General features: G+C 33.2%; 1 protein-coding gene across 1 annotated transcript; it reads left to right on the plus strand.

Annotated features, from left to right (window-relative positions):
* Nucleotides 1–508: 508 nt before the first annotated feature.
* Nucleotides 509–23,482, plus strand: HNF4G (hepatocyte nuclear factor 4 gamma). The gene is made up of 10 exons (XM_068525592.1): nt 509–644; nt 3,713–3,884; nt 7,008–7,102; nt 9,810–9,916; nt 11,476–11,631; nt 15,479–15,566; nt 17,528–17,680; nt 17,809–18,045; nt 19,004–19,126; nt 23,361–23,482. Exons 1-10 carry the CDS (start codon nt 509–511, stop codon nt 23,480–23,482), a joined length of 1,389 nt encoding a protein of 462 aa, XP_068381693.1.
* Nucleotides 23,483–25,287: the final 1,805 nt, after the last annotated feature.

Below are 25,287 nucleotides of genomic sequence, written 5' to 3' on the forward strand. Positions count from 1 at the left end.
GTTAGCTTTATTGCATGGGTAAAGAAACTTGAAATTATTAAGTGCTTATGTTAAGTGTTAACTTACAGTCTTGACTTACCCAATTTATAACAGTAAGGTAATTCTCATTTTTTTAGAACATGGGGCATGAGATTTCAGCCACTTAAATGGGAGAAATGATGCTATAATGACAGTTCAAAATCAGAGGTATTCTCTTTTCTATTTTTAATCCTCTTAATGACATCATTTATTGTCTACTGGAAATCCATTTAGGAAATCAAGTTAGTCCACTAAGCACTTCAGATAAGGTGATTTCATGAAGCATTCCAACATTATCACAATGAATTGCTTTCGTACACCATAAAAGAAAAAGAAGTAAGCAGAATATGGCCTGCTGAAGGAGTTTACAGTTTTACAGCTCCTCCCACTGCAGCACATAAGTCACTCAGTTACAGTTAACTTTGGATTATCCCTCACAGATTGAAAGCCCAACAGCCATCACACACTCTGGGCCTGTGGTGCCACTCGTATGTGTGTATCTAAATCAATGATGAGGGTATCGGAACCGATACTGGACATGGAGATGGCAAATTACAGTGAAGTTTTGGACCCAACTTATACAACTTTGGAGTTTGAAACTATGCAGATTCTGTATAATTCAAATGGTGAGTTCTCATCTGCTTGTAGATAAAAAGAAAAGTAAGTATAATGAGAGCAGGAAAACTGAGCTTCCCAGGTGGTGGTTCCGTGTGTTTCATTGCTGGAGAATTCAGGGCTTGTTTTTTAAGGCCACGGATCTGAGGCTTTTGTGCTTCGTCACAAAATTTAAATTAATAATGCTATGGCTATCTTATGTTTGAGATAGAAAAAGCTTAGCTATGCATAATAAAGTAACCTCGGAATTCTGTCATGGGCCACTTAGATAGAAAGAGTAGTTTCAACAGTTATTTTATTTACTGTAAATCACAGTAATGAGTAATATTGGCAGGTTGGCTGTAAAGTATATTTTCTATGCAACATTTAAAATGACATATGGAAAATTGTCCTTAGAACACTGGACAGTTTTACTGGTCGCCTTCTCCTTTCATTATTCCAGTTCTCAATTGCTGCTGCTGAGAAACTGTATTTAAAATTACTATCAAGTTTTTGCATTGGACACAAATATGGAAAGAAATAAGGGTTTATATTATAACTGCACTTGACAAGCTAATGTTTAGCCTCACAAAGCTCTTGGTATTTATCTACTGTAACATTTTAACTTTAAATAAGACATGACTTGTTTAGGACTCATGTCTTTATAGAATACAGTTTACTACTGACTTTGAATTTACGTATTTTTTCATGTAAAAATTTTGTCCAAGATCAGTTATAATTGTTAGAACTCCTAAAATCTGCTAATTATATATGCTTTGGAAAATTCTCTGTGTGTGTGTGCGTGTGTGTGTGTGTGTGTGTGTGTGTGTGTTTAGCTCAGGACTGAGAATGTATCTTGTACTCAGGATATCTTAACGTTCTAATATGCTGTACAATTTCAATGACTGCTATAGCTGTAATATTTACAATAAACAACAATAATTTATTAGTGGGAAGATTTCTAAACATTTTCAGAAGATGAATTCTGAAATTTTAGCACAAAGGAGTTAAAATCAATTGACAGTGCATCTATTAGGAAGTCACTATTTTTAATCCTTATGTTTAGACTTGACTAAGGTATTTAATAAAGTATTTACCTCAATAGACTCATGAATTTTTTAAAGGCTATAGATTACTAAATAGTAGGGACAGATTTACCATAAATATTTACTAAAACAACTGACTTATATGGCTATTTCCAAAGTGTTGTCTAACTTGTTTTCTTGTAATAATATGTAAATTCTTGTTAATAATATGCAAGTATGACATTAAACTGGAAGTAAGAGTTGAATATTTTTTTTGTTTCCATATAATCATCCAGAACACAGTCAATCTTTAACACTTCTGCCATATTTCTAATATCTATTTTGTTTATGTTATCAAAAGAAAAATTACAAACATTTAAATTCTAAAATGTCACATGATTACCCTTAAGCATATTCTCACTGAAGATTTTTGTAACTTTATGAAGTTATATATGACAATATTTGTCAACTCAGAAGTATTAGTAAATAGAATACATATATTGTCACAGAATGTAATTGGGACATAACAGTCTTTGATTTTATCTTTTTTATATTGGAAATATAATAATGAATTATTATATTTACATTATTATATAATTTATTATCAATTAAAGTGTATAATATATTCTTATTATCTAACATCTTTTGAGTACATAGAGATTTGTAAAGATGTAGTAAACAATATTAACTAATTTAAGAAATATTTAAGTAAAAATATCTGTGGATTTTTTGAAGCGTCTTTCTTCAAAACAATTAGTTCTCACTTTATGTAAGGCATAGTTCTAAGAGCTGGAAGGCAGAGGGGTGACTAAGACAGATAAATCCTCTGACATCATGAAGTTTTTATTCTATGGGGAAAGATGGGTAATAAATGAACAGACTGAAGCATAATATAATTTTAGAAAATGAAGTGGTTAGTTTAAAATATAAGCAAGGTACTAGGTTCTACTTGAAGGGCAAAGGAGAGATGGCTCTTTTAGATGTGTGTTTACAGAATGTTTCACAGAAAATGTGAGATGTGAGCAGAAACTGGATAGCCAGCTCATAGAAATTCTTGAGGAAGAGCTTTCCTTCCAGGCAGAAGGGATAGCAAGTGTAAAGGCTCTGAGATGGGAACAGACTTCAAGGAGAAAAAAAAAAAAAAAGAGGCCACATTACTGGAGACTAGTGAACAGGATGAAAAGTAGTGCCAGATAATGGGATCAGAGAGGTGGGAAGGGAACCTTTTCACTCTGGGCTCTATAGGCCATGGGAATATGTGTAGGCTTTATTTTGTATCTAAGGGTTGGATGCTGAAGGCTAATGTGACGTGAATTTCTTATGCCAAGAGCACATCGCGGGCTTTCTGATAATAAACAGTAGGGGAACCAGGGTGGAGGTATTCAAGAAATTAGATAGGAAGCTATTGCAATAATCCAGGGAAAAGATTATGTTCAATTGGATAAGGGTGGCCATGGTAAAAGGCTGAAAAGTTGTGGATTCGATATGTATTTTAAATATGACTCATGGATTGGATATGAGCAACGAAGGCGAGAATTCAGTAAAGACTCCCAGATTATTGGCCTTAGGTACTAGATGGTACCATTGACTGACTAAGGAAGACTGAAGGAAGAACAAGTTCTAGGAGAAAAAAAAAAAAAAAAAATCAGAGTTCTATTTTTGATACATTAATTTGCAATTCTTATTAAACTCCAAAGTGAAGTTGTTCAGTAGGTATTTGGGCATTTCAGACTGATACCCGTGGGAGACATCGGGCCTAGAAATAAAATGTGGGGATTTTTCATCATACAGATGATATTTAATGTCATGAGACTGGATGAGCTTCCCTAGGGAAAGGGTATAGTTGAGGGACTGAGCCCTGTGGTATACCAAATTTTAATCCTCCAAAATACGAGTGGGGAGTTTGGAATGGAGACTGGCAGAAACAGCCAGTGAATAAAAGGAGAGCACTGGTTTGGAGCTTCCAAGAAGCTGAGGAAGAGACTATTTCACTCCCATGAATAATTAGTAGGCCAATTTATGTAAGAAATACTCAGTACTAACTTGCACTCTACCTCTTTCTCTTTCTTTAACAGATAGTTCTGTCCCAGAGACAACAAGTATGAATACCACAGATAACGGTGTCAACTGTCTATGTGCTATATGTGGGGACAGAGCGACAGGAAAGCACTATGGCGCCTCCAGCTGTGATGGGTGCAAGGGCTTCTTCAGACGCAGCATCCGCAAGAGTCACGTTTATTCCTGCAGGTACTTGAAATGCTCCTTCCCAGAAGGTGATCTTTAGAGGTGTTTCAAAATGCCATGCAAGAAGTACAGGAATAAAATTCAGAGCTTTCAAATTTCTGTAACTCTAACAACAAAATTTATGAACGACATGAAAAGTGAGGGTGTGTGGGTGTGTATACACATGCAGTCACACGGGTGGTTCTTTTTTATGAAACATCTTAGTTTCATAACATCTTATAAAATGTATATTAAAAAATCCACATGCTTACCACCCAGTTTAGAGCAATATAATTGAAGCCTCCAGTGGACACCTCCCCTATCACTTTCTCTTCCTCCCCTCTCTCCCAGAGGTAAATACCATCTGAAATTTGGTGTTTGTCTTTTCCTCGTGTTTCTTTATTGTTTCACCACATGTTCGTATACCAATAGACATACGTAAATCTGTATTTAAATGGTTTCACAATGCGTGTATTTTTCTGCATATTGCTTATCTTTTTAGCGTCATCATGTCCTGAGTCTTGGAACAAAATTATAAAAAGGCAGATGATTTTGGTAGCTTGTTGATGTTACTGAATAAAATGAAATTTTCAGCTCTAAAATTTTAGATGTATTTCTCGTGCCACAATTTTGTAATTGAATTTAATGTTTGTCTAAAATGTATTTATATTTTATGTATCACATGTTTCTAGTAGGCTTTTTTAAAAAAAGTCAACATCATAGCACGATTTAGGGTCAGATATTTCCCTTTGAGTGTTCAGAATGACAGTTCTTGAATACAGATTATATCTGTGTTAAATATGGGTTATTAAAAAATGACTGACTTTAACAGAAAAATATGTGTTTGCTCTGTCTCTGAAAGTCACGTGTAGGATTGTTAAGGTGTTTTAGGAACAAGCTGGATGTTTGGGAAGAAGTTAACTCTCTTACAATATGATGCCATTTGACGTCTAGGGATGTGGGAAAAGTTAATATATAACTCCCAAATATCTAACTAGTGTTCTCTAGTAATTTTTTTAGGAGAGCTTAAAGTAGGTATAAAAATGTAAATCATCTACTTTAAAACCTTCTTGGTAAACAAAAAAGAGTGTGTTCTTGCTTTTATATACAACCAAACTCAAGAGGTGTAATCAAGTGGATTTCCTTCATCAAAAGCATTTTCTCTATGATTACATCAAATATTGAGTACTTCTAAAAGATTAATAACTAAAATACATACAAAATAACATGTAAACACTATTTTTTACAATTTTTAAGTTATGTGTTCTGTTGAAGGTGAAATATATATATATGTATACAAAAAATGGCCATCCAAGCAACTAAATCCAACAGCAACTTTTTTTAATTTAATTTTTTACTTCCTGTTGGACCATAGTTGATTTACAATGTTGTGTTAGTTTCAGGTGTACAGAAAAGTGAATCAGTTATACATATACATATACCTATTCTTTTTCAGATTCTTTTCCCATATAGCTTATTACAGAATATTGAGTTGAGCGCCCCAACAAGAACTTTTAAGAGTCAGAGAATGTCAGCACACAGAGATTTCAAGATTTCCACCCTTCCTGTATGAGAAAAGTGGGAAAGAAACGTTCCCATAACAAATTTTGGAAATTTAAAAACTATTCCAACAACATGTATGGCTTTACTCCTCCCACCTTCCCATCATGAATACTGCTGCCAACTTAGCTTTCTTTACATGTATTGGTATTAAGCAAATGCCATGATTTTCCATTTGGAAAATATTATATTGATGTAAGTTTAGGGGCAAAAAGGTTTTTTAAGCTCAGGTTTTGCTGATCTCATAGTCTTTTAAGTATGCTCAGTTAACAACCTGTGACGACAGGTTTTCCCTATTTTACAATTGTGGGTTAACTTGGAAAGTTAAATAACATTTCCAAGTTCTATAGACAGTGAATGTTGACCTGGGAATCAAGCTCAGGTCTAATTCCAGAGACTGTACTTTTTTTTTTTTTTTTAGTATGCAATTCATTTTTTTATTATATTCACAGAGTTGTACAATCATCACTACATTCAATTTAGAATATTTCACCATCCTATAAAGGAACCTCTTAGTACCCTTCAATAGTCACTCCTCATTCCCCCCAACTCCCTCCCCACCATATGAGGTAACTACTGATCTACTTTCTGTCTTTATAGATTTGTCTCTTTTGCACATTTGATATAAATGAAATTACACAATATGTGACCTTTTGTGTCTGACTTCTTTCACTTAGAATAGTGTTCTCAAGGTTCATCCATGTTGTAGCATGTATCAGCGCTTCATTCTTATTTATTGCCAGGTGTAATATGCCATTGTGTGGGTACACCACATTTTGTTTATCTGTTCATCAGTTGATGGGCATTTGGGTTGTCCCCACTTTTTGGCTATTATGAATAATGCTGCTATGGACATTTGTGTGTAAGTGTTTGTGTGAATATATGTTTTCATTTCTCTTGGGTGTATACCTAGGAGTGGAATTGCTGGGTCATTTGGTAACTCTTGTTTAACTTTTTGAAAAACTGCCAAACTGTTTTCCTAAGCAGCACATCATTTTGTATTATAACTAACAATGTGTGAGAGGTCCAGTTTTTCCACAACCTCATTATTTGCTATTGTCTGTTTTTTCTGATTATAGCCACTCTAGTGGGTGTGAAGTAGTACCTAATTTTTCAGAGACTCTACTCTTTATACTTTATTCAATTGCCTCTTGATATGTAATTTGGAATGTAGAGTAAACTCCAATTGGATATGATGTAAAATTAATAGAAGAATTTTTAAATAGAGAAAAGCATGAAAGTTCAGAGGAGTGAAGTTCCTTATCACACTGAGATCATTTAGCAGTAAGCATTAGAATTTGTATGCCAGAATTTTTAAACTAGGTTTGGCTTTCATGGCTCAAGATAGAAATGATCATGGATACTGGCCAAAAGTGAGATATCGTTCAGTTTTGTTTTATTAGAAAGACTGCATGAGAGATGAGGCTTGTATTTTCATGTCGATCATGAGATTAGAAAAGTCATAGCTAATTGTTCTTATACATTCTTCCTGTTGATCTAAATTTGACTATACTTTTTAAAACTCTGTTTGCTTTTTTTGATAAATAACAGTTTTCTGCAAACTAATATATTGTTTTGGCATTGTAGGTTCAGTCGGCAATGTGTTGTTGACAAAGACAAAAGGAATCAATGTAGATACTGTCGATTAAGAAAGTGCTTTAGAGCAGGAATGAAAAAAGAAGGTAATAATATATAACATAATGATTATTAACATTATTGATGAAAAGTGTTATACACACATGTTCTCATTTAATCACAATAACCTTTACATGAGTTCTGATTATCCTCAGTGAAGAATCTGTGGTTCCTCGAGTTTAAGAATTTACTCAAGGACACTGGTACGCGCTGGTGAGTGGTAGAGCCAGTCTTTACCTGCTGACCAGTTTGACATGTTCTATCCACTACTGCGTAATCCCTGGCAAGAAAATTATTGTCTGAAAAAATATTCCAATTTCTTGTTCAAAAGCTAAATGGCAAAATATATTAATAGGATGCAATTATAAATGAATTTTAAATGGATTTTTTATTCTCACTAACAACTGAATATCTTTATTCATTTCATAAATATTAACTGAACATTGACTTTTCATGCATTCATTTATTTATTTAACAAATTTATTGAGCACTGCTGCTCTCCAAACACTGTTGTGGGTGCTGAGGTTTCAGTAGTGAACATACTGAGCAAAATAATCCCCCCTGTCAGGGAGCTTATATTCTATTCAAAGACAGAGACAATGGACTAGATGCTCTATTTTAACGTGCACTAATTTCATTTTGAACATATTAAATAATCTAATTATATTATCCTATGTTCTAACTATGGTTAATTTAGCAAAACAAATGTGTTTAGCACATTTAAATGTTTGGCAGGGAATAGCTGCTATACAATTTTCTGTTTATTATTTTGTCACATGCTTATCCCTATCACTATCACATACAAAGAGATATTTTTCAGAACTGTTTCATATCTTATTAAAAAATTAAATCAGATATGTGAAAAATATCAAACCTATCTTAAACATAGTTTTTTTCTTTGTCACTCAGTATTTTCAAGAGACAAAAATTCCATTCATTTCATTCAGTTGCTAGTCTCAGAAAAAAAGGCAAAATAACGTTCACAAAGTTAAAGGAAAAACACTTTCATTTCAACATGACATTTCTAGTGGCCTATTTGGTAGTTTATGGGATTAATTACCTGCTTTGTCAATTATCTTCATTCATTTCTACTTGAACCTCTGCTTCACTCCTACCAATGTAAAAGCAAACCACAATTCTACAATTCCGTTAAGAGTTTTACAGTTTGCTAAATTAAATTATTTTCAAAAACAGTGAAAGTATATCTTATACTGTTCATAGAATAATGTATTAATTTTTCCTAAATAGATTAGGAAGTAAGTTTTAGCTTTCAAAGTAGATATATTTTTCTTATTTACACTAATAGCATAATATTAAGGTTAGTTAGATGGAAACGTATATAAATATGGTTTTATGTCAAAAAAGGTAGCTGCAAGATAATTACAAATGTTCACAATATCTTTTAGCATTTTTCTAAAGATCGATCATGTAAATGAAATTCATAAAAGCATAACTTATATTTTAATTTTTTTACCTCCATGTATACATTTCCAAATGAGTCAGTTTAGGCTGAAAGTCAATGACAATATTTGCTAAAAAAAAAAAAAAAAAAAAAAAAAGGGAGAGAGAGGAAGTAAGCTACCAGTAAATATGATTTAAAAATAAAATATTAATGATTCACTCCAACTAAAGATTACTCACTCTTAAAGGCAAGAAGTTTAATATTTTCTCTTTCAAATTAGTGGAGTTGATAGTTAAATAGTAAGTTTGGTTAGATAGTAGATTTTGGCATAGAAATTGATGAATTTCTTCAATAAAAGAATAATTACAGAAAAAATTTCTGGTAGTTTAATGTCTTATCTTTCCAGCAGAATTGGATAGAGCATTAGTGTAAATAATTTAGGGGCTACAGACTTTGTTTCCATTCTTTTTGGTTAAGAGAAGATAATTTTACCTTTTAAGGTTTGAAATCCAACTTTGACATCTGACTTCTATTATTCTATGTATTACAAGTATACAAATTCGTACTAACCCTCTCCCTCTTCCTTATTTTTAAAAATTTAGTTTTCGATAAAAAATTGGGGGATACACATTATTCTTTTTTTTCCTTTCTGAAACAGAGAGATCTCTTTCTTAGAAAACTTTCATATAATTACTTAATATTTCTTCATTGTTCCAAAATGCTGATATTCTAATCTCAATGTTCTCAAGAGAGACCCCTACGTGCTGCAATTTTTGCCTTATTAGTGTTTGTAAACTGTCCTGAGGACATTGTTTCATAAGAGATCATAGGATTGCCATCTGAAAATCACCTTAACTAAATAAATTTACTTTGCATTTTTGCTAGTGCTTTAGAAGAAAAAGAAAAATGGGAGTTTCAAAATGTATGACTCATATTTTCTGACAGTGAATACACTCTTATCTTTGACCTGGTCAATCTCACAGGTTGTACTCTTCCTCTAGTTATCTTATGGTTTTATTAACTTTGAGAGAATGGAAAACCAACCTCGTAAAACTACAGCATGGCTGAACTGACTGACCCAACACTTTCTAACATGCGTGCCATCATGAAGTCCCAAAAGGCAATATTTTATGAGCTCTAGTGACAAGCCTGGCTCTTCCTACTTTAAAAATGGTACAGAATGAAACATACCTTCAGTCATACTTTTCTCCCTGCCTCAAGCACCCCCCTCCAAGGTCTTTTAGAGGCATCCCATTTCTCCTTTTATAGTAATGTTGTTTTTACTTCAAACTGTATATTCTGACATATATTGAAGAAAACTGACCAGTATATACTGTGATTTGCTCCCCTAGCTGTGCAAAACGAACGTGATAGAATAAGCACGAGAAGAAGCACATTTGATGGCAGCAACATCCCCTCCATTAACACACTGGCACAAGCAGAAGTTCGGTCTCGCCAGGTACTGCTGCATTACTGCTGCACCAGCATCCAGCCCTGTTTAATAGAATCAGATGTCTATTTAGGCATAATACTAAAATGATTTAAGTTCACTCAAATGTGCTCATTACTATAATAAATTACACCTATGCAAATTGAAGAATTTTACTTTGAAAATATTAGTTGGAATGTTGACTCAATTTTGACTTTTCTTGGGCAAGTTCCTACTTTTTAAATGGAAAAATGAAATGCATTTCAGTCTAAGAGTGTTAAAAGTTTGTTTGCAAGGTTGATTTAAAATACTTAATGCATAGCACAATGCCCTGGGGACAGTATCTTGTTTTATTGATTGAATCTGGAAATCAGTTATCACAGCTTTGGGGGTGTTTATTTGAAGCCTATCATTAGAGCTTCCTTCCTTGAAAATGACTTCTAGATTCAAGAACTCACCTTAACATCTGCTTTGGAAACAGGTATTAAAGGGAAGAACCAGAATTTAGAAAACACAGGAGAAACTTTATTATTTGAAATTTCTAGAATGAGGATATCAATTCTAAAGTTAAAACTATAAGTGATTAGTTATATAAATAAAAGTAAATCACTTAAGAATCAAATAAAGAAACCTTTTGAAGAAAGTTTATCTTACCATTGCCCCTATTAGAAATGTTAATGGTATTTTTCTATTATAAAGCAAACAATGAAATAGCTATTAATCAGGTTCTATAATGAGTCAATGCAACTACTTTCATTTTTGATAACACAAGGGTAAATGATGAAGTTAACGTCACCATTATCATCATCATTACTTGAAGATTACTTGATGGTCCTATAAAGTATTTCGAGAATGGCCTGAAAGGAACTGTGAGGAAATAGAGATACACTGCAGAAAGACACGTACACACACACACACACATGTTCAAAAATTAAGTTTAGAAAGTGATTTTTTTCAGCAGAAAGGCATTTGAACACTACTTATATCTTAGATAGTTCAAAATTATACATCATTTAAAAAATTTATCATTACACATCAAGATTTTCAACTTGCTGAGTCAAAGGTTGGTTTCTTAACTTTATTTGGGTGGGCTTCCATTAAATGCAGCAGCATAAATAGTCTGACTTCTCATCTAAATCTTTTCTCCTCAGTTGGTAAACTTTATCCAACGGAAACTTTCCTTCATAAATTACAGCAAATTAAAGATGGGCTTTCTTAGTGGAACTATCATCTTCAGTTAAAAATAAAATCATACAACATAGTTCATGTGGATACTCCATAGCTCTTTGTATAGTCATTTTGAATTATGAAGCTCCCTGAAAGGTGTGGTAACTTATTTTACAGGTTTGGCCAGAAAATAAGATAGTACTCCCAGACCATGGTGCTATGCAGTGAATGTTCTCAATTTAACCTGAATTGATACGTATTTGATTTCTCAATTTTAACATGTTTAGTATATTTCAAGATACTGTGACAATGATAGTGCCCACTTCAATGGTGCTTACTTATTGCAGTTGTAGAAAAAAGAGAAATAGTGGTCTTGTGTTATGTTCAGTGATGAATTAATATAATGTTCTTCTTAATGCTAGATCTCAGTCTCAAGCCCTGGTGCAAGCACTGACATAAATATTAAGAAAATTGCCAGTATTGGTGATGTCTGTGAATCCATGAAACAGCAGCTCTTAGTCTTGGTGGAATGGGCTAAATATATTCCTGCCTTTTGTGAGTTACCACTGGATGATCAGGTATAATTTGAAGAGATTATGAATGCTTTAAAAAAAATGTTTTTTGAACTTTGCTAAGTTTTTCAGTTCTTTTAATTATATTTGTAGTAGTTTTACTATATTTGACAAAGGTTAAATTATCTTATGAGAGAAAGATTGGTTTTCTTGTTCATTCTCCTTGAAGTTAAACAGTCTGTTGAGAGACAGACTGTTTAAATTCTATTTTAGGGGTCTTACAAATTCATTGATTGGATGAGGGTTGATCAACCCTATGTTCTTCCCTCCTGAGGTCTAAAAAGCTTAAGTAAGGGAGAAAGACAGGTAGTAAGTAGATAACTGCCAGTAGATAACTGTGAGATGAAGTATTGGAAGAATAAATGTCTGGAAGGCAAATGGTACCCCACTGTGTCTTGGTGTTTACTAAAGGTGCATATAAAATTCTTCAGAAATACCAGGCCACTTCTAGACAGAAACCACCCAGGTTGTGTTGGTGTCTTTGTAGGCACTTTTATGCACTTAACATATAAAATTGTGCCTTTCATGTTGTCAATTTTATTCTAGCATTGACGTATAAAAAGTATAAATCTGGTAAAAAAAAAAAAAAGTCTGTAGAATTGTGTTCTGAAATCTACTGAAAATAGAATTCAGATGTAGTGATCTTTTCCTAATATAGATATTTTCATACTTTGTCATATGTATATTAAGGTATTTGAGTTAATAGCTAAAAGTTCACTTTCCAATATGTTTAAAGAAGTAGCTAAGATACTTGTCTCTACCTTTCACAGTTTATGAACTCTTAATTTTCCCCAGACTTTCTGCAAGGTTATGCACATTGGAGTTTGTCTGATAAATTAACCTGTAAGCAACCTTCAAGTTTATCTGTTTTATATTTATTATTACATTATTTATTGTAAATGTAAACATATTGGAAAGTACTGCCATTTAATCAGTGTTAACAGGTCTATTAACCTTGACTACTTGAGAGGGAGGGGGAAACTGCTAGAGTTACCCATAAAAATGACCAGCAGTAGGGGCATTGATGAGACTTAATCTGACTTTTTCTTTGAACCTGTAGAATTGTAACAGAACTTGGTGGCTAAAATACAACTTGAACATTAGAAAAATTAGCTGATCTCATTTCTCAAGTGACCTTACACTTCAGATTATCAACATACTGTATTCAAATCAGTAAAAAAAAAATGTTTATCAATATAATATAATGTTTTAATTACTAGCATCAAATATATAAGTTCTCAAAAATTGAGATATTTGATATTTTGAATTATCTCAAGGAGCTTAACTCACCAGCAGTCTAACATTTTGATGTCTTTAAGTAAATAAAATATTTAGGTTCTTTAAAATGAACCAAGGGAAAATGAATGCTAAACATCTTTGTAAAAAGTTTTTACTTGTATAGTCTCGAAATATTTTTAAAGAGTTCTTACCTGAAATCAATCTCCTTTTTATATTCACTGTTTCTAATAAAGCAATCCACTTTCTTAATAAAAAAAAAAGTAGTTAAGAAGTTTAATGTTCTAATTAGTCTATAAAGATTAGATTATTAGTTTCAGATTCATTTTTAATTCTTCTAAGTAGTATATAATATTCTGTATATAAATAATTTGAAAATTTCAAGTTCCCCCAGGTTAAATAAAGTATGATATATAATATAACCAGTGTCTATTTTTATACCCTCTGACCAATGCTCTTTATCATTGATAAACAAAAACAAAGAAACAATCAAAGGGAAAGGTACATGATTGTTTAAAAATCAAAGAAGGGCAAAATATTTATATAACCAGAAAATAAGTGATCACAGCAAGTTAGCAGTTATATTTCTAGGAGAGCATTTCACCTGGTTACAAAAAGAAAATACTGTGAAATCGGAAATCATTCTTAAAATGTTCTGTAACTCCCTTCCCGGTATGAGTCATGGTTGTGGACATATCGTAAAGATAGCTTGTCTCAGAAGGTTATTTCAGAGTGAATAATGCTAAATTGCTAAAACTTACTTGTCTCACCCCAAGCCATATAAGTAGGGTTATGTTATTTATCAGTTTTATATTTTTATTACCACTCTTTTTTTTTTTTTAAAGTTGCTGACATGTATGAAGACAATGATTTAAAAATTGGGAAATTGAAATCCTGTAACTTGTCAATAATGTTTTCATTTACTAACAGACACTTTAATATTAACAGTATAACATTAATAGCCGTGGATTGGTGAATGTCTATTATGGATAAGGCACTCGGGTTTCAAATGCATTATATATTACATTATTTTATTTAATACTCTCGGGAGCTCTGTGGCATAAGTGTTATAATCTCCACTTAACAGTTTTTAAAACTGAACCATATATCAGTTAAATTCACTCAGTGTATTCATCAAACAAATATTTCTTAGGATTACTGGTTCAGTTTTAGGAACTGTGAGTATCCGGCAGTAAAAATACAGATTACATCACTATTCTCATAAAATTTGCATTCTATTTGGGAGAGGCAGACAATAAAAGTATACAGATAATGAGTAAGATAATTCTAGGTGGGGAAGAGTTCTATAAAATGAAATGGGATGAGTTGTTGGAGAATGACTGGGGGTGGAGTGGTAACAGATCCTTTAAATTGGGGATTAGAGAAGATTTTTCTTGAGACCTGAGTGGCAAGGGGCTAAGCATGTCAAGATCTGAGGAGAAAGCATTCTGGGTACAGGAACAGCAAGTTCAAAGGCTCTGAGGCAGGCAGGCGTAATGTGCCTGGAGAAAAGTGAGCAAAGGATGTTGTAAGATGAAACCAGAGACATGGGCAGGGGGGGCAAAGCATTGAGCCATAACCTCACGTGAGGCCACTGTTGAGGTTTCTGGGTTTTATTCTAAGGACAGTAAGAAACCAGTGAAGAGTTTTTAGCAGAGGAGTGATATTAAGTGATTATTATTATTACAAGATACCATCATAGAAGGTCTGGCAAGAAGGACTTAGGGTGGAGGAACCAGAAAGGAAGCAGGAATACCTAGTAGCTCTATGGAGTTTATTTTGGTGGGCCAGGCGAAGAATGACCAAGGCTTGGACAGGGGCCGTAGCAATGGAGAAGCAGCACTAGAATTTGCTGTACAATTCGAGAGGGATCCAAGTAGACCCTTGTTTTTGGTGTGAAAAAGCATTTTGGATGACGGTGCCATTTACTAAGCAGATGAAGATGTTGGAGAAGCATTACTTTGATGTGTTAAATTTGAAATGCTTCCTATTCTTCCTACTGGTGATGTTCAGCAGGCAATGGAGCTCCCTTGAGAGCTTAGTGCAGAAAATGTCAGAACCCAGATCCCCCATACTCATTTCGCTTTATCACCAATCTTTGTTTTGCTTTTGTTTATTCAGTTTATTATGTATAAGAGATCTTGTTTTACATATATTTTCTCCTTTAATCCTCATGACTACACTTTCAGATTTTTATCACTATCTCCATTTGATAGATGGAAACAAATGAGTCCCAAGCATACTGGTCAACTAACCCAAGGTTAAACAGGAGTAAGTGGCCAAGCCAGAATTTGAAATCTGGTTTGTTTGACTCTATGCCCAAACATCATTCACTCCCAAACACTAAACTGTTCTGCTTTTCTTTTTCTTTTTCTTTTTTTTCTTGCTGCCATTGTATTGACTTGTTAGTTTTAGAAATTTTGAAAAGTAAAACTCTGTTGACATGCTAAAAATAGAAAAATGGAAGCCTTAATCATGGCAAGAATCTATGAATATTGTAGTTGTTAAAACAAAAAAAAAGTCCCAGTCTTAAAGAATACTAAGTTAATCAGGCTTATATAATCTTTTAATCATTATATTTTATAATTAATTGTTAAACTTGGAATTTTTCATTAAGGTGGCACTGTTGAGAGCTCACGCAGGGGAACATTTACTGCTTGGAGCTACAAAGAGATCCATGGTGTATAAAGATATTTTGCTTTTGGGTAAGTTTTTTTTTTTTTAATTTGAGAAAAAATTATGCATGCTTCATACTTACGTGGGGCCTATTCTGTATGTACCAGGCATTCGTAGCACTGCCAAATGGTTCTGTCACTTCACAAATTGGATTTAGTTGGTCAGGTCCTCACTCAAGCCCTGTTTTTCCTTGCCGTTAATTCAGGGAAGTTCAGAGTGGATGTTCAGGGTGCATTAAGATTTAAAAATAAAAGATGTTGCTCGATAAACATAATATTGAGGTATGTTTAAATCATATCAGGACAAAGAGTTAGTGATTTGTGTCACCATCTTACGGGGTCCCAGTGTTGTTTCATACACTCTCAGTGTCTACCTAATAATTATAGTATATATTATTTTATACTCTTCTAAGGAACACGTTTATCTCCTATGATCTCATTGCCCATGATATGCTACAGAACCCCAAGTTAAAAATAATTTTTTGTGACAATACAATGTCTGAAAAATTCTGAGAGTTAAAAGAGACAAAGGAAAAGCTTGTGTCTTCATTAAGGAAGTATGCTGATCCCCTACTTAACTTATGAAGTTAGGTTTCCTGTTGGGATATTTGAGATCCCTCTAATGTTTATAAGCTCTACCTCCCTCTGGCTGTGTGAAATGATGATTAAATTGTCTTATTCCATTTCTGTGATAGATATTTTGTCCCAAATATAAATAAATTGAACATAATATCACAATAGCTAATGTTTACTGAGGACTTACTATGTACGATGCATTGCTTTAAGTGCTTTACATGTTTATATATACACTCTCTCATTTAATCTTCACAATAACCCTGAGGGATATGTACTATTATTTTCAGCCTGTTTCGTAGGTGAAGAAATGAAGGCCAAGAAAATTTACCTAAGGTCACAAAGCAAGTAAGGGATAGAGCCAGGATTCGAAACCACATGATATGACTGCTTTTAAATTCTGTTAAACTTTCTCTTGCATTTTTAGTTCCCCTACAATACTGTTCTCATTATAAATCTGAATACAATATACATAGAAATCAAAACAATTTTACTACATAGTTCTAAATTGTTTTACCCTAAATAATTAGGTACTTTAACTTTTCATAAGAAGGGCAGGGCTACATTTTTCGAATAATTTTGCACATGTTATTATTTATACTGAGGATTGTCTTTGCCTGCAGTGAAAGAAGTCAGAATATTCTGTTTTTTATAAAACCAGAAAATAAAAATTTAGCAGCTATTTTAGGGGCTAAAATAAGCTTCCAATTTTCTAATGTTTTAGAAGCTATAATAGTATCATAGCCCGAGACTTTCTAAGGTAGAATGCCTTTAGGGGTTAGGTGGTCCAGTTCTCTGTCCAATTTCTGAACGCCTTTGAATACAGCCCCGTAAAGTGATCATCCCGTCTCTACTTAAACAAGTCCAGGAAGAGAGAATTTACTATTTAATGAGGCAACTCATGAGACTATACATGCTAATTTTCAAAAATCAGCCTCGTCTACTTAGGCTTATTCAAATTGTGTCTCAGTAGTTGTTACATGTAAATACACCTAGACCACTAAAGGAATGCCATTTTTAGTTCACCGTAAGCAAGAGAGATTCTTTAGGTTTTGTAATGTGCTCATTAATGAGTAAAACACTAATAGATAACTGAGATAGTGGAAAGCTAATCATTGTATCTTGTTTCTCCCTTGTCAATAATTAGCTTGTTATTAGTCTGTACTTTAGTATTATCACAAGTGACCGAGGCTGTTAAAATGCATGTGATCATATTATCAATGTTATTGATCCTGTAAGTGTTCTAAAGTTTTTCTAACATAACTAACAATGCTCTTGAAAGAGGAAGTACTATTCCTGTTTCTTCAAGGGAAGACCATTTAAAATATTGGTTTGTAAAAAAATGAAACAAAATCTGACAATTTTGTGTGTGTGAGGGGGGTGATTATTTTATCTTTTTATTTTATTTTTTTACCTAGGAAACAATTACATTATTCACCGCAACAGCTGTGAAGTTGAGATTAGCCGTGTGGCCAACCGGGTTCTAGACGAGCTGGTCCGACCATTTCAAGAAATTCAGATCGATGACAATGAATATGCTTGTTTGAAGGCAATTGTATTTTTTGATCCAGGTTTGTTTCCAAAGTTCCATTAAAAATAATTGCAGTGAAAATTAAACTACTTTTTAAATACTAGAATATTTTCTGTTACACTCTAGTAAGGTTAAGTATTTAGATTGCCCTTTTTATTCCTTGCTTAGACGCAAAAGGGCTAAGTGATCCAGTAAAGATTAAGAACATGCGGTTCCAAGTGCAGCTGAGTTTGGAGGACTACATCAACGACCGGCAGTACGACTCCCGGGGCAGGTTTGGGGAGCTGCTCTTGCTCCTGCCCACGCTGCAGAGCGTCACTTGGCAAATGATTGAGCAAATACAATTCGTTAAACTTTTTGGGATGGTTAAAATCGACAGCTTACTTCAGGAGATGCTACTGGGTGGTGAGTATATTTCAGAATTTCTATTTTATTTATTAACATCGTACTACAGTACTTTAGAGCAACTTGACCTGTTTACCTTCTGTCCATGATGTAACGAACTCAGTATTTTACATTTAGAAAGTCTGCAAAACCCATTGGATGGGAACAGAAATACTTGAACATATTCAAACCTCCCCTCCATTGGTACTCACCTCCACCATCTTTACTCTACCCTGTCCCTCTTTCCTCAATTTTCAGATCCTCCCAAATATGGTAAATAGAACTATATCTCCTATTGTTAGTACTTCTTGGAGTATATTATATTTTTCTATGCCTTGACTCCTCTAAAAGCTCAAGGATATCGGAATTGCAACATAACCAAAAATATATATATATAATAAATACTTTAAAAATAAACATTGTGCTTCTGAAGTAATTAACTGACACAACACAATGAAAAGGGAAAAACGAGATTTCATTGCTGCAGTAGATGTCAGGAATAACTTAAGAAATCATTTATTTTGTATTCTGATCTAGATTAAATTTCCTTATAAAATCACTTTATTTTAGTTTAGTTTAATTTTAGTTTTCTAGTGCTTAATGTGTTTCTAATGACATCTTTCTGAAATAAAAGTTGTTTATGCTAGTAGGGTGATCCCAAATACTGTAAACTTAAGGTAAGTGATTCTTGGAATTGCCTTAACAACAGGCAGCAAACCTAATGATTCCAGGAAACTGCACAGAAGGTCCATTATTAATATACAACATAATATGATACAACATTAATCTAACCAATGTACAGTGAAAGCTGACATTGTCTTTAACATGGCAGTGGCTCTATTAATTTATTTTTGAATTCCCAAAAAGCACTTTGCAAAAATAGCAATATTCAAGCTGTCAATCAAAACAGTTGTTCCAAGGTAAACTTGCTGTTCCTGATTAAATATCACTAATGCAAGCATCTTTTTATCTTCTGTAGGTGCTTCCAGTGAGGCTAACCATCTCCATCATCCAATGCACCCACATTTATCTCAAGATCCATTAACTGGACAAACTATACTTTTGGGTCCAATGTCAACACTGGTTCATGCAGACCAGATCTGTAAGTATCTGGGCTACTTTTGAAACATAATATTTCTTAAACTTAATTACCTGAGAAAAGGTGGAATTTGGGGAAAGAATCTATTTGTGCCCAGAAATTATAAAAATTGGATATAATTTCTTCTCCAAGATTTAACTGTGGGAGATTGTGAAGCAAGTCACTTATTCTTCTTAGGTATGACTTTTCTCCCTAAAATGGAGATGTGAGTACTAAATTTTTCTTCTTCATAGGTTTAGGAGCACAAAAGAACATGCAGGATGTCCTAGCTTTGCCTGGTAGTACAGGACCATAAAAATGACTCTACGAGGTGGAAGCATGCAAAGAATCTTAATAATCAACAGGAAAATTATGATTGCTTGTGATCTTTAAATATATTTGTCAACACATCAAGAACTCTTTTAGCTATAGGTTATAAATGTCTAGGGAAACTAAAGAAAAAAATAGTAGTTTTAATGCTTAGTGCACCATAATTTAAAATATTAATAACACTGAGAATTAATGTGTTTTATTTTTTTGTAAAAAAATATGAAGGGTAGTTTGAACACTGCTTGCCATGTTCTCTTCTAATGACTTACAAGAGGAAGTGAGCATCTTTGATGGATTTTACTCTTTTGGAAGTTTGGGTCAGTTTCCAACATTTTATCCTTTGCATTTTTAATGTCCTAAAATATCTCTGAGAATCCATTTGATGTGAATTTTTTTGCCAGTTTCACTTCCTCTGGGACCTCTTCAACCTTTTCAGTGCAACTGGTTCCTCATTTCTGTTGACAAGCTTTCCTTCACTAAGTTCTTGGCTGAATTTTTAGGGACTCAAACAATGGTAGTGTCAACATTTCCATGGTCAGCTCTTTCTTCTATAGCTCCATTCCTGTTCGATTTGAATTTCACTTCCAACATTATCACTTTTTGTTTCTTTACTGCATGTTCTCCCCTTTTGGCCAATTCTCTTTCAGTTGTCCATTTTTGCAAATTGTCATGTGGATTTGTCACTGAGAGGGAGACGGGGAGGCAACACAACTACACAGTTTGTTGTCAGTGTATGAACTGAAGGAAATATGTTCATTGAATAATCATGGACAGACTGAAGGATGTGATGTGATTGGTCACTGATCAAAATGCAAATCTATTATTTTAGGTAATTATTTGTAGACTGAAGAGTTAGCAGTGAAGTTTGTGAGTTTATGCAATACTCACAGTTTATTAGAGTTAGCATGCTAACTGAAATTTGAACCATGTTTTCGAAAGACTGGTGCTATTTAACTAAGCTGTGATAACTGACATTCGTATATATCATAATTGTGCAAAGCATGGGCTACTTAGGCTTCCTTTAGTTCTTTGGAACTAAAATGACTATATAAATACTACGGGTTGCTAGTTAATCTGATATTATTGCAGATTTAACACATATTTCATTTTTATATGTCACATTGGAGATTAAAAAAATCTCTATTTGACAAAAATATCTAGAATTAATTGCTTCTGAATTCATACTAATTAATTCCAGATTTACTTTTGATCTATTGCCTCTGAACACTAAACCAGCTACCTCACTGAGATGCCTTCAGTTACTGTGATATAATTATTATGGGTACCAGCATTGCCTACTGAATTTACAATTGCCCTTAATAACTAGCTACAATGTTGTTTTACCCAAATGTTCAGTGCAATGCGACAACAATTAAGTGAGTACCATCTGACTGCTACCTAGTGGTAGGAAGAGTAGAAGCCACAGAAATACATGCAATCACTGCTGTTCTTTAGTTACACACACTGGTAGATCTATGTGTAAATAGTGTCTGAAACACAAAGTTCTTTGAGTATATGACAGAGGCAGAAATGAAATGTTAGAAAAAAATACAAATGATGTATACTATAGCACATTTAATCTGTGGGTCCCAATGTAGTTGAAAGACATTAATTTGGGAACGTTCTCTTTTGTTTTTTCCTTGAAGTACAGTTGATTTACGATGGTATATTGGTTTCAGGTGTACAACGTAGTGATTCAATATTTTTATAGATTATATTCCATTTAAAGTTATTGGTTATATTCCCTGTGTTGTACATCACATCCTCGTATCTTATTTTATACCTAGTAGTTTGTGCCTCTCAATCCCCTTCTTGTGTCTTCCCCTTCCCTCTCCCCAACTTCTCACAGGTAACCACTAGTTTGTTCTCTGTATCTATGAGTCTGTTTCTGCTTTGTTATATTTATTCATTTGTTTTATTGTTTAGTTTCCACATATAAGTGAAAACATACAGTATTTGTCTTTCTCTCTTTGACTTATTTCACTATGCATAATACCCTACAGGTCCATCCAAGTTGTTGCAAGTGCCAAAATTTCATTCTTTTTTATGGCTGAGTAATATTCATATATATATAAATGATATATATATATAATATAATATTCAATATATATAAATATATCTATATATTTTTTTCACATCTTCCTTGTCCATTCATCTGTTAATGGACACTTAGGTGGCTTCCATATCTTGGCTATTGTAAATAAAGCTGTTATGAACATTGAGGTGCATGTATCTTTTCAAATTAGTGCTTCTGTTTTCTTCAGATATATACCCAGGAGTGGAATTGCTGGATACTATGGAAGTTCTAGTTTTAATTTTTTGAGGAACCTCCATACTGGGACCATTCTTGCAAAGCAGATGTTACCACTTTCATTTAATTAATAGTCTAGAGCAGAGAGAGGCAAGCCCAATACCATACCAAAGAGTCTATGAAGTTGTGTCTCTTAGAGATCAGTTATTCATAAACTTGGAAAATAAAACACATTAACAACACATTGAACATTGTAGGTATCAACTGACAAGAAAGTTTAATAATTCTGCTGGTGGTTAAATCCTTTACTTTTTAAATGCTAGTTTTGTAGTATTTTAAAAGCATGTTTGCTGACCCTAATCTTTTTAGAATCACATCATCACACTTTTTATTTTTATTTTCCCTCTCTCAACATAATATTTAAGAAATTCATTTGTAAAGGAAAACTTTGCTTTGCTTGTGCTCATTTGGAACAGTTTATATTTTACACAAAGCAAAACATTAAACACAAGCATACACACATATTTAAGTTCATGCATATTTTCTTGGTCTTTTACAGCAGACTACTTGAGTGTTAGATCCATCCTAAATATCCAAGAATAATTTTTAAAGCAAATTTGGTAATTCTTTTGTCAATTAAATTATATCTAAAGACATTGTTTCTAAGTAATTGCTAATTCACACTTAATAATATAAAGTTAATATATTAAAGAAAACCAGGCAAAAAGGGACTGTTCTCATTTTGTGTAGAATTTTTAAAAACTGTTTGGGAAAAAAAAAAATCTATGAAGTTTGCAATGCCTCAGTCTGATCATTAAACATTTTCTATTTGTTCTGTTAAATATATGGAATAATAATGTGAGTACTAAAATATTTCAAGTTTTTAAAAATTATAGAATGGCTTCTAGATTATTTTGTAATATGGTTAAAATTTGCCAATAGAAGAATTGTTATAAAAACAGTTCTATCCTGGAAAGCAAACCAACCTACCAATAACCAACTGTTATTTCCAGGATAGAACTGTTATAGACAATGAAGTATTCAAACTGTAACTTATTTTTTTTAATTACTCAGTGCTCTTTGCATTGATGGGGAAGGGACCGCCAAGTGTATTTGTAATAGAATAACTTTGAAGGGACAAAGCCAGTATTTTTTAGATGCTTTTAACTACAACATAGATTTCAAAGCACTTGAAAAGTTATCTTACCTTAATTTTTTCATGTCATCTAATGTTTGAATTAGTAAAATCTAAACCAAATATGTTTTATTTTATGTGCTTTTTTGATTGCAATTTTGATTTACAATATAAAATTTATATTGTAAGATCTGGAAAAAAACTAGCTTTCTGTTAATTCTTTTCATTTTAACTTTTTTTCTGCTGGGTTTTTGAGAGAATCAGATGTTCATAAATGCTATTAAGAAAGGCAGAAGACACCTTAAAGTGACTGTCAAGATTTTTAAGTATGATTTAGTTCAATGCTAATTGGGACAGTAAGATGGGAGTGCATCTCCAATAGTAGGTCAGTGACCTGATAATGTATTATAATCACTACTTTATATATTATCTTTTAAAAACATATCCAAAATTAAGTAATGCATATTGGTGTCCTGCAGGACTTAATGGGACGGGCCAAGGTGACTGTCACCATTGCATACAATTCTCTGATTCTTTTTTAGCAGCTCCAGAAACCCCACTTCCTTCCCCACCTCAAGGCTCTGGACAAGAACCGTACAAAATAGTTGCAAATCAAGCTTCAGTCATTTCACACCAGCCTCTCTCCAAACAGAAGCAATTGTGAGAATATGTTTACTTCTGAACGGCACTGCATAAATGTGAAAAGTTGTTGGTCTTGAAATATCTCAGGATAGCACTTTTGGCAAACTCTTAGCCAAGGCTTCTTCATGGTGCTGTTATAAGATGGTATCCTGTTTTCTTGTTTATATGCTCATTTTGTTTGTTGTTGCTATTGTTTAAAACCTTTAGATGCAACCAATGTATATCTGAGTTTCAATATGTTTATATAGTATAAACTTGTACTGTGCCTGAACCAGTTGAATCTTATGTACTACTTTCATTTGTTGTCTTATTTTTAATTTAAATCTGTAAATAATTGCTTATGGTGATGTGATGCAGAGCTAAGTGTTCTTTTTAGACTGTGAACAGTAGATCAGAAATCCCAGATTAATATTAAATGAACCAAGTTTTTAAATAAATTTTAAACTTGCAAATTAAAAAAATAAAGCAGTCACTGTAGAATAGGGTATATTTCTATGAAGAAGAATCACTTATGGATATCCCGTGGCTAAGAAGTATCTTTTTGGCCCACAGTTAAATATGCCTATATTAAGTTTAGAAAATTATAAATAGACATTCCATAGATGACTGGGTATTCCTTGAAATCTGCCTATATTTGAAGATGTATGTTAAAATAAAGCATGTTAGTTTTATCAGTTAGGATACAGGTTAAACTGTAAAAAAGAAACTCTTAAAAGAGTGGCTCAACCAAGACAGACATTTATTTCCCTCTCCTAAAACAATCTAGAAGCAGATATCCATTGACTAGAACTTAGCCCATGCCCACATCTTGTTCTCAGGGAGGCTGGGAGTGTTAGGTAGAAAGCCTTGTGCCAACAAAAACTGTACATCGCTGGGCTTCTGCTATCGGGAGACAAATTAGCCATCTGTGTCACACACGCATTGCCTCATTTAATCCTCAGAGCAGCCCTGTAAGAGAGGTATTATTATCTTTCTCTTGTAAAGGAAGAAACCTTTAGCTTAGAGGGTTTCAATAATGTAACCAAAGTTCATTAACCTAAAAAGTAGGAGAGCCATATTCAAGCCCAGGTCTGGTTGACTTTAAGGAGATTAAATCTTTGGTATAGAATGACAATGTGAGCTTCTTACTGTGGTTTTTAAATATATGCAGTTGAGTGATGATTGAATATTATCCATTGTGTTATCTGTTAACACATATTTACATGTAAATGACTGTACATTTGTTGCAACATGAATAAGAAACCACTTTTGTACTTTTAACGAATCTTCCTCCTAAAAACAAATCAAAAAAAAAAAAAAAACCAAACTTTTGAACGGATTAAAGAAACTAAAATATATACCAGGTAGGTTATGATGAAAGCAAAGACAAATTTAAATCAGTGACTCAGCATATTTTCAAAAACTCCAGTGGACCGAGGAATATAGTTCACTGGAGCCCAAAACTATTTGACTATTTGATATTATCTAAAGCTGGAGCTTATTTAAAACAATTGACAGGCTGCCTCAAAAAACAGCGATGCCTCCCTCTCTCTTTCTCATTCACACACACACACACACACACACACACACACACACACACACTTTATTTGCTGAAGCAGGGAAAAACTGGTTTAGTAATTATTAATGATATAAAAAGGGTTCTCCAAGCTGCAAGAGGCTGAATTAAATGATTTTTACAGAACCTTTCAAAATTTCTATGATTATGATTTCATAGCCCCCCACTTACCCTGCAAATAAAAAGCTTCTGTTAACTGTAACTAACTTATTAACTCTTAAAATGGAAAAATGATTACTTAGAAGCTATCATTGATTTAATAGAATCAATAA

Source organism: Eschrichtius robustus, chromosome 17 (genome assembly GCF_028021215.1).
Source record: "Eschrichtius robustus isolate mEscRob2 chromosome 17, mEscRob2.pri, whole genome shotgun sequence".
In the NCBI taxonomy this organism is placed as follows: Eukaryota; Metazoa; Chordata; class Mammalia; order Artiodactyla; family Eschrichtiidae; genus Eschrichtius; species Eschrichtius robustus.

What these genes read in the sequence shown, in the direction of transcription:
- HNF4G (XM_068525592.1), top strand. Translation starts at nt 509, where the DNA reads ATGTGTGTATCTAAATCAATGATGAGGGTATCGGAACCGATACTGGAC. An exon ending in GATTCTGTATAATTCAAATG is followed by an intron (nt 645 to 3,712) that starts GTGAGTTCTCAT and finishes TTTCTTTAACAG; the next exon opens with ATAGTTCTGTCCCAGAGACA. An exon ending in TAAAGATATTTTGCTTTTGG is followed by an intron (nt 15,567 to 17,527) that starts GTAAGTTTTTTT and finishes TTTTTTACCTAG; the next exon opens with GAAACAATTACATTATTCAC.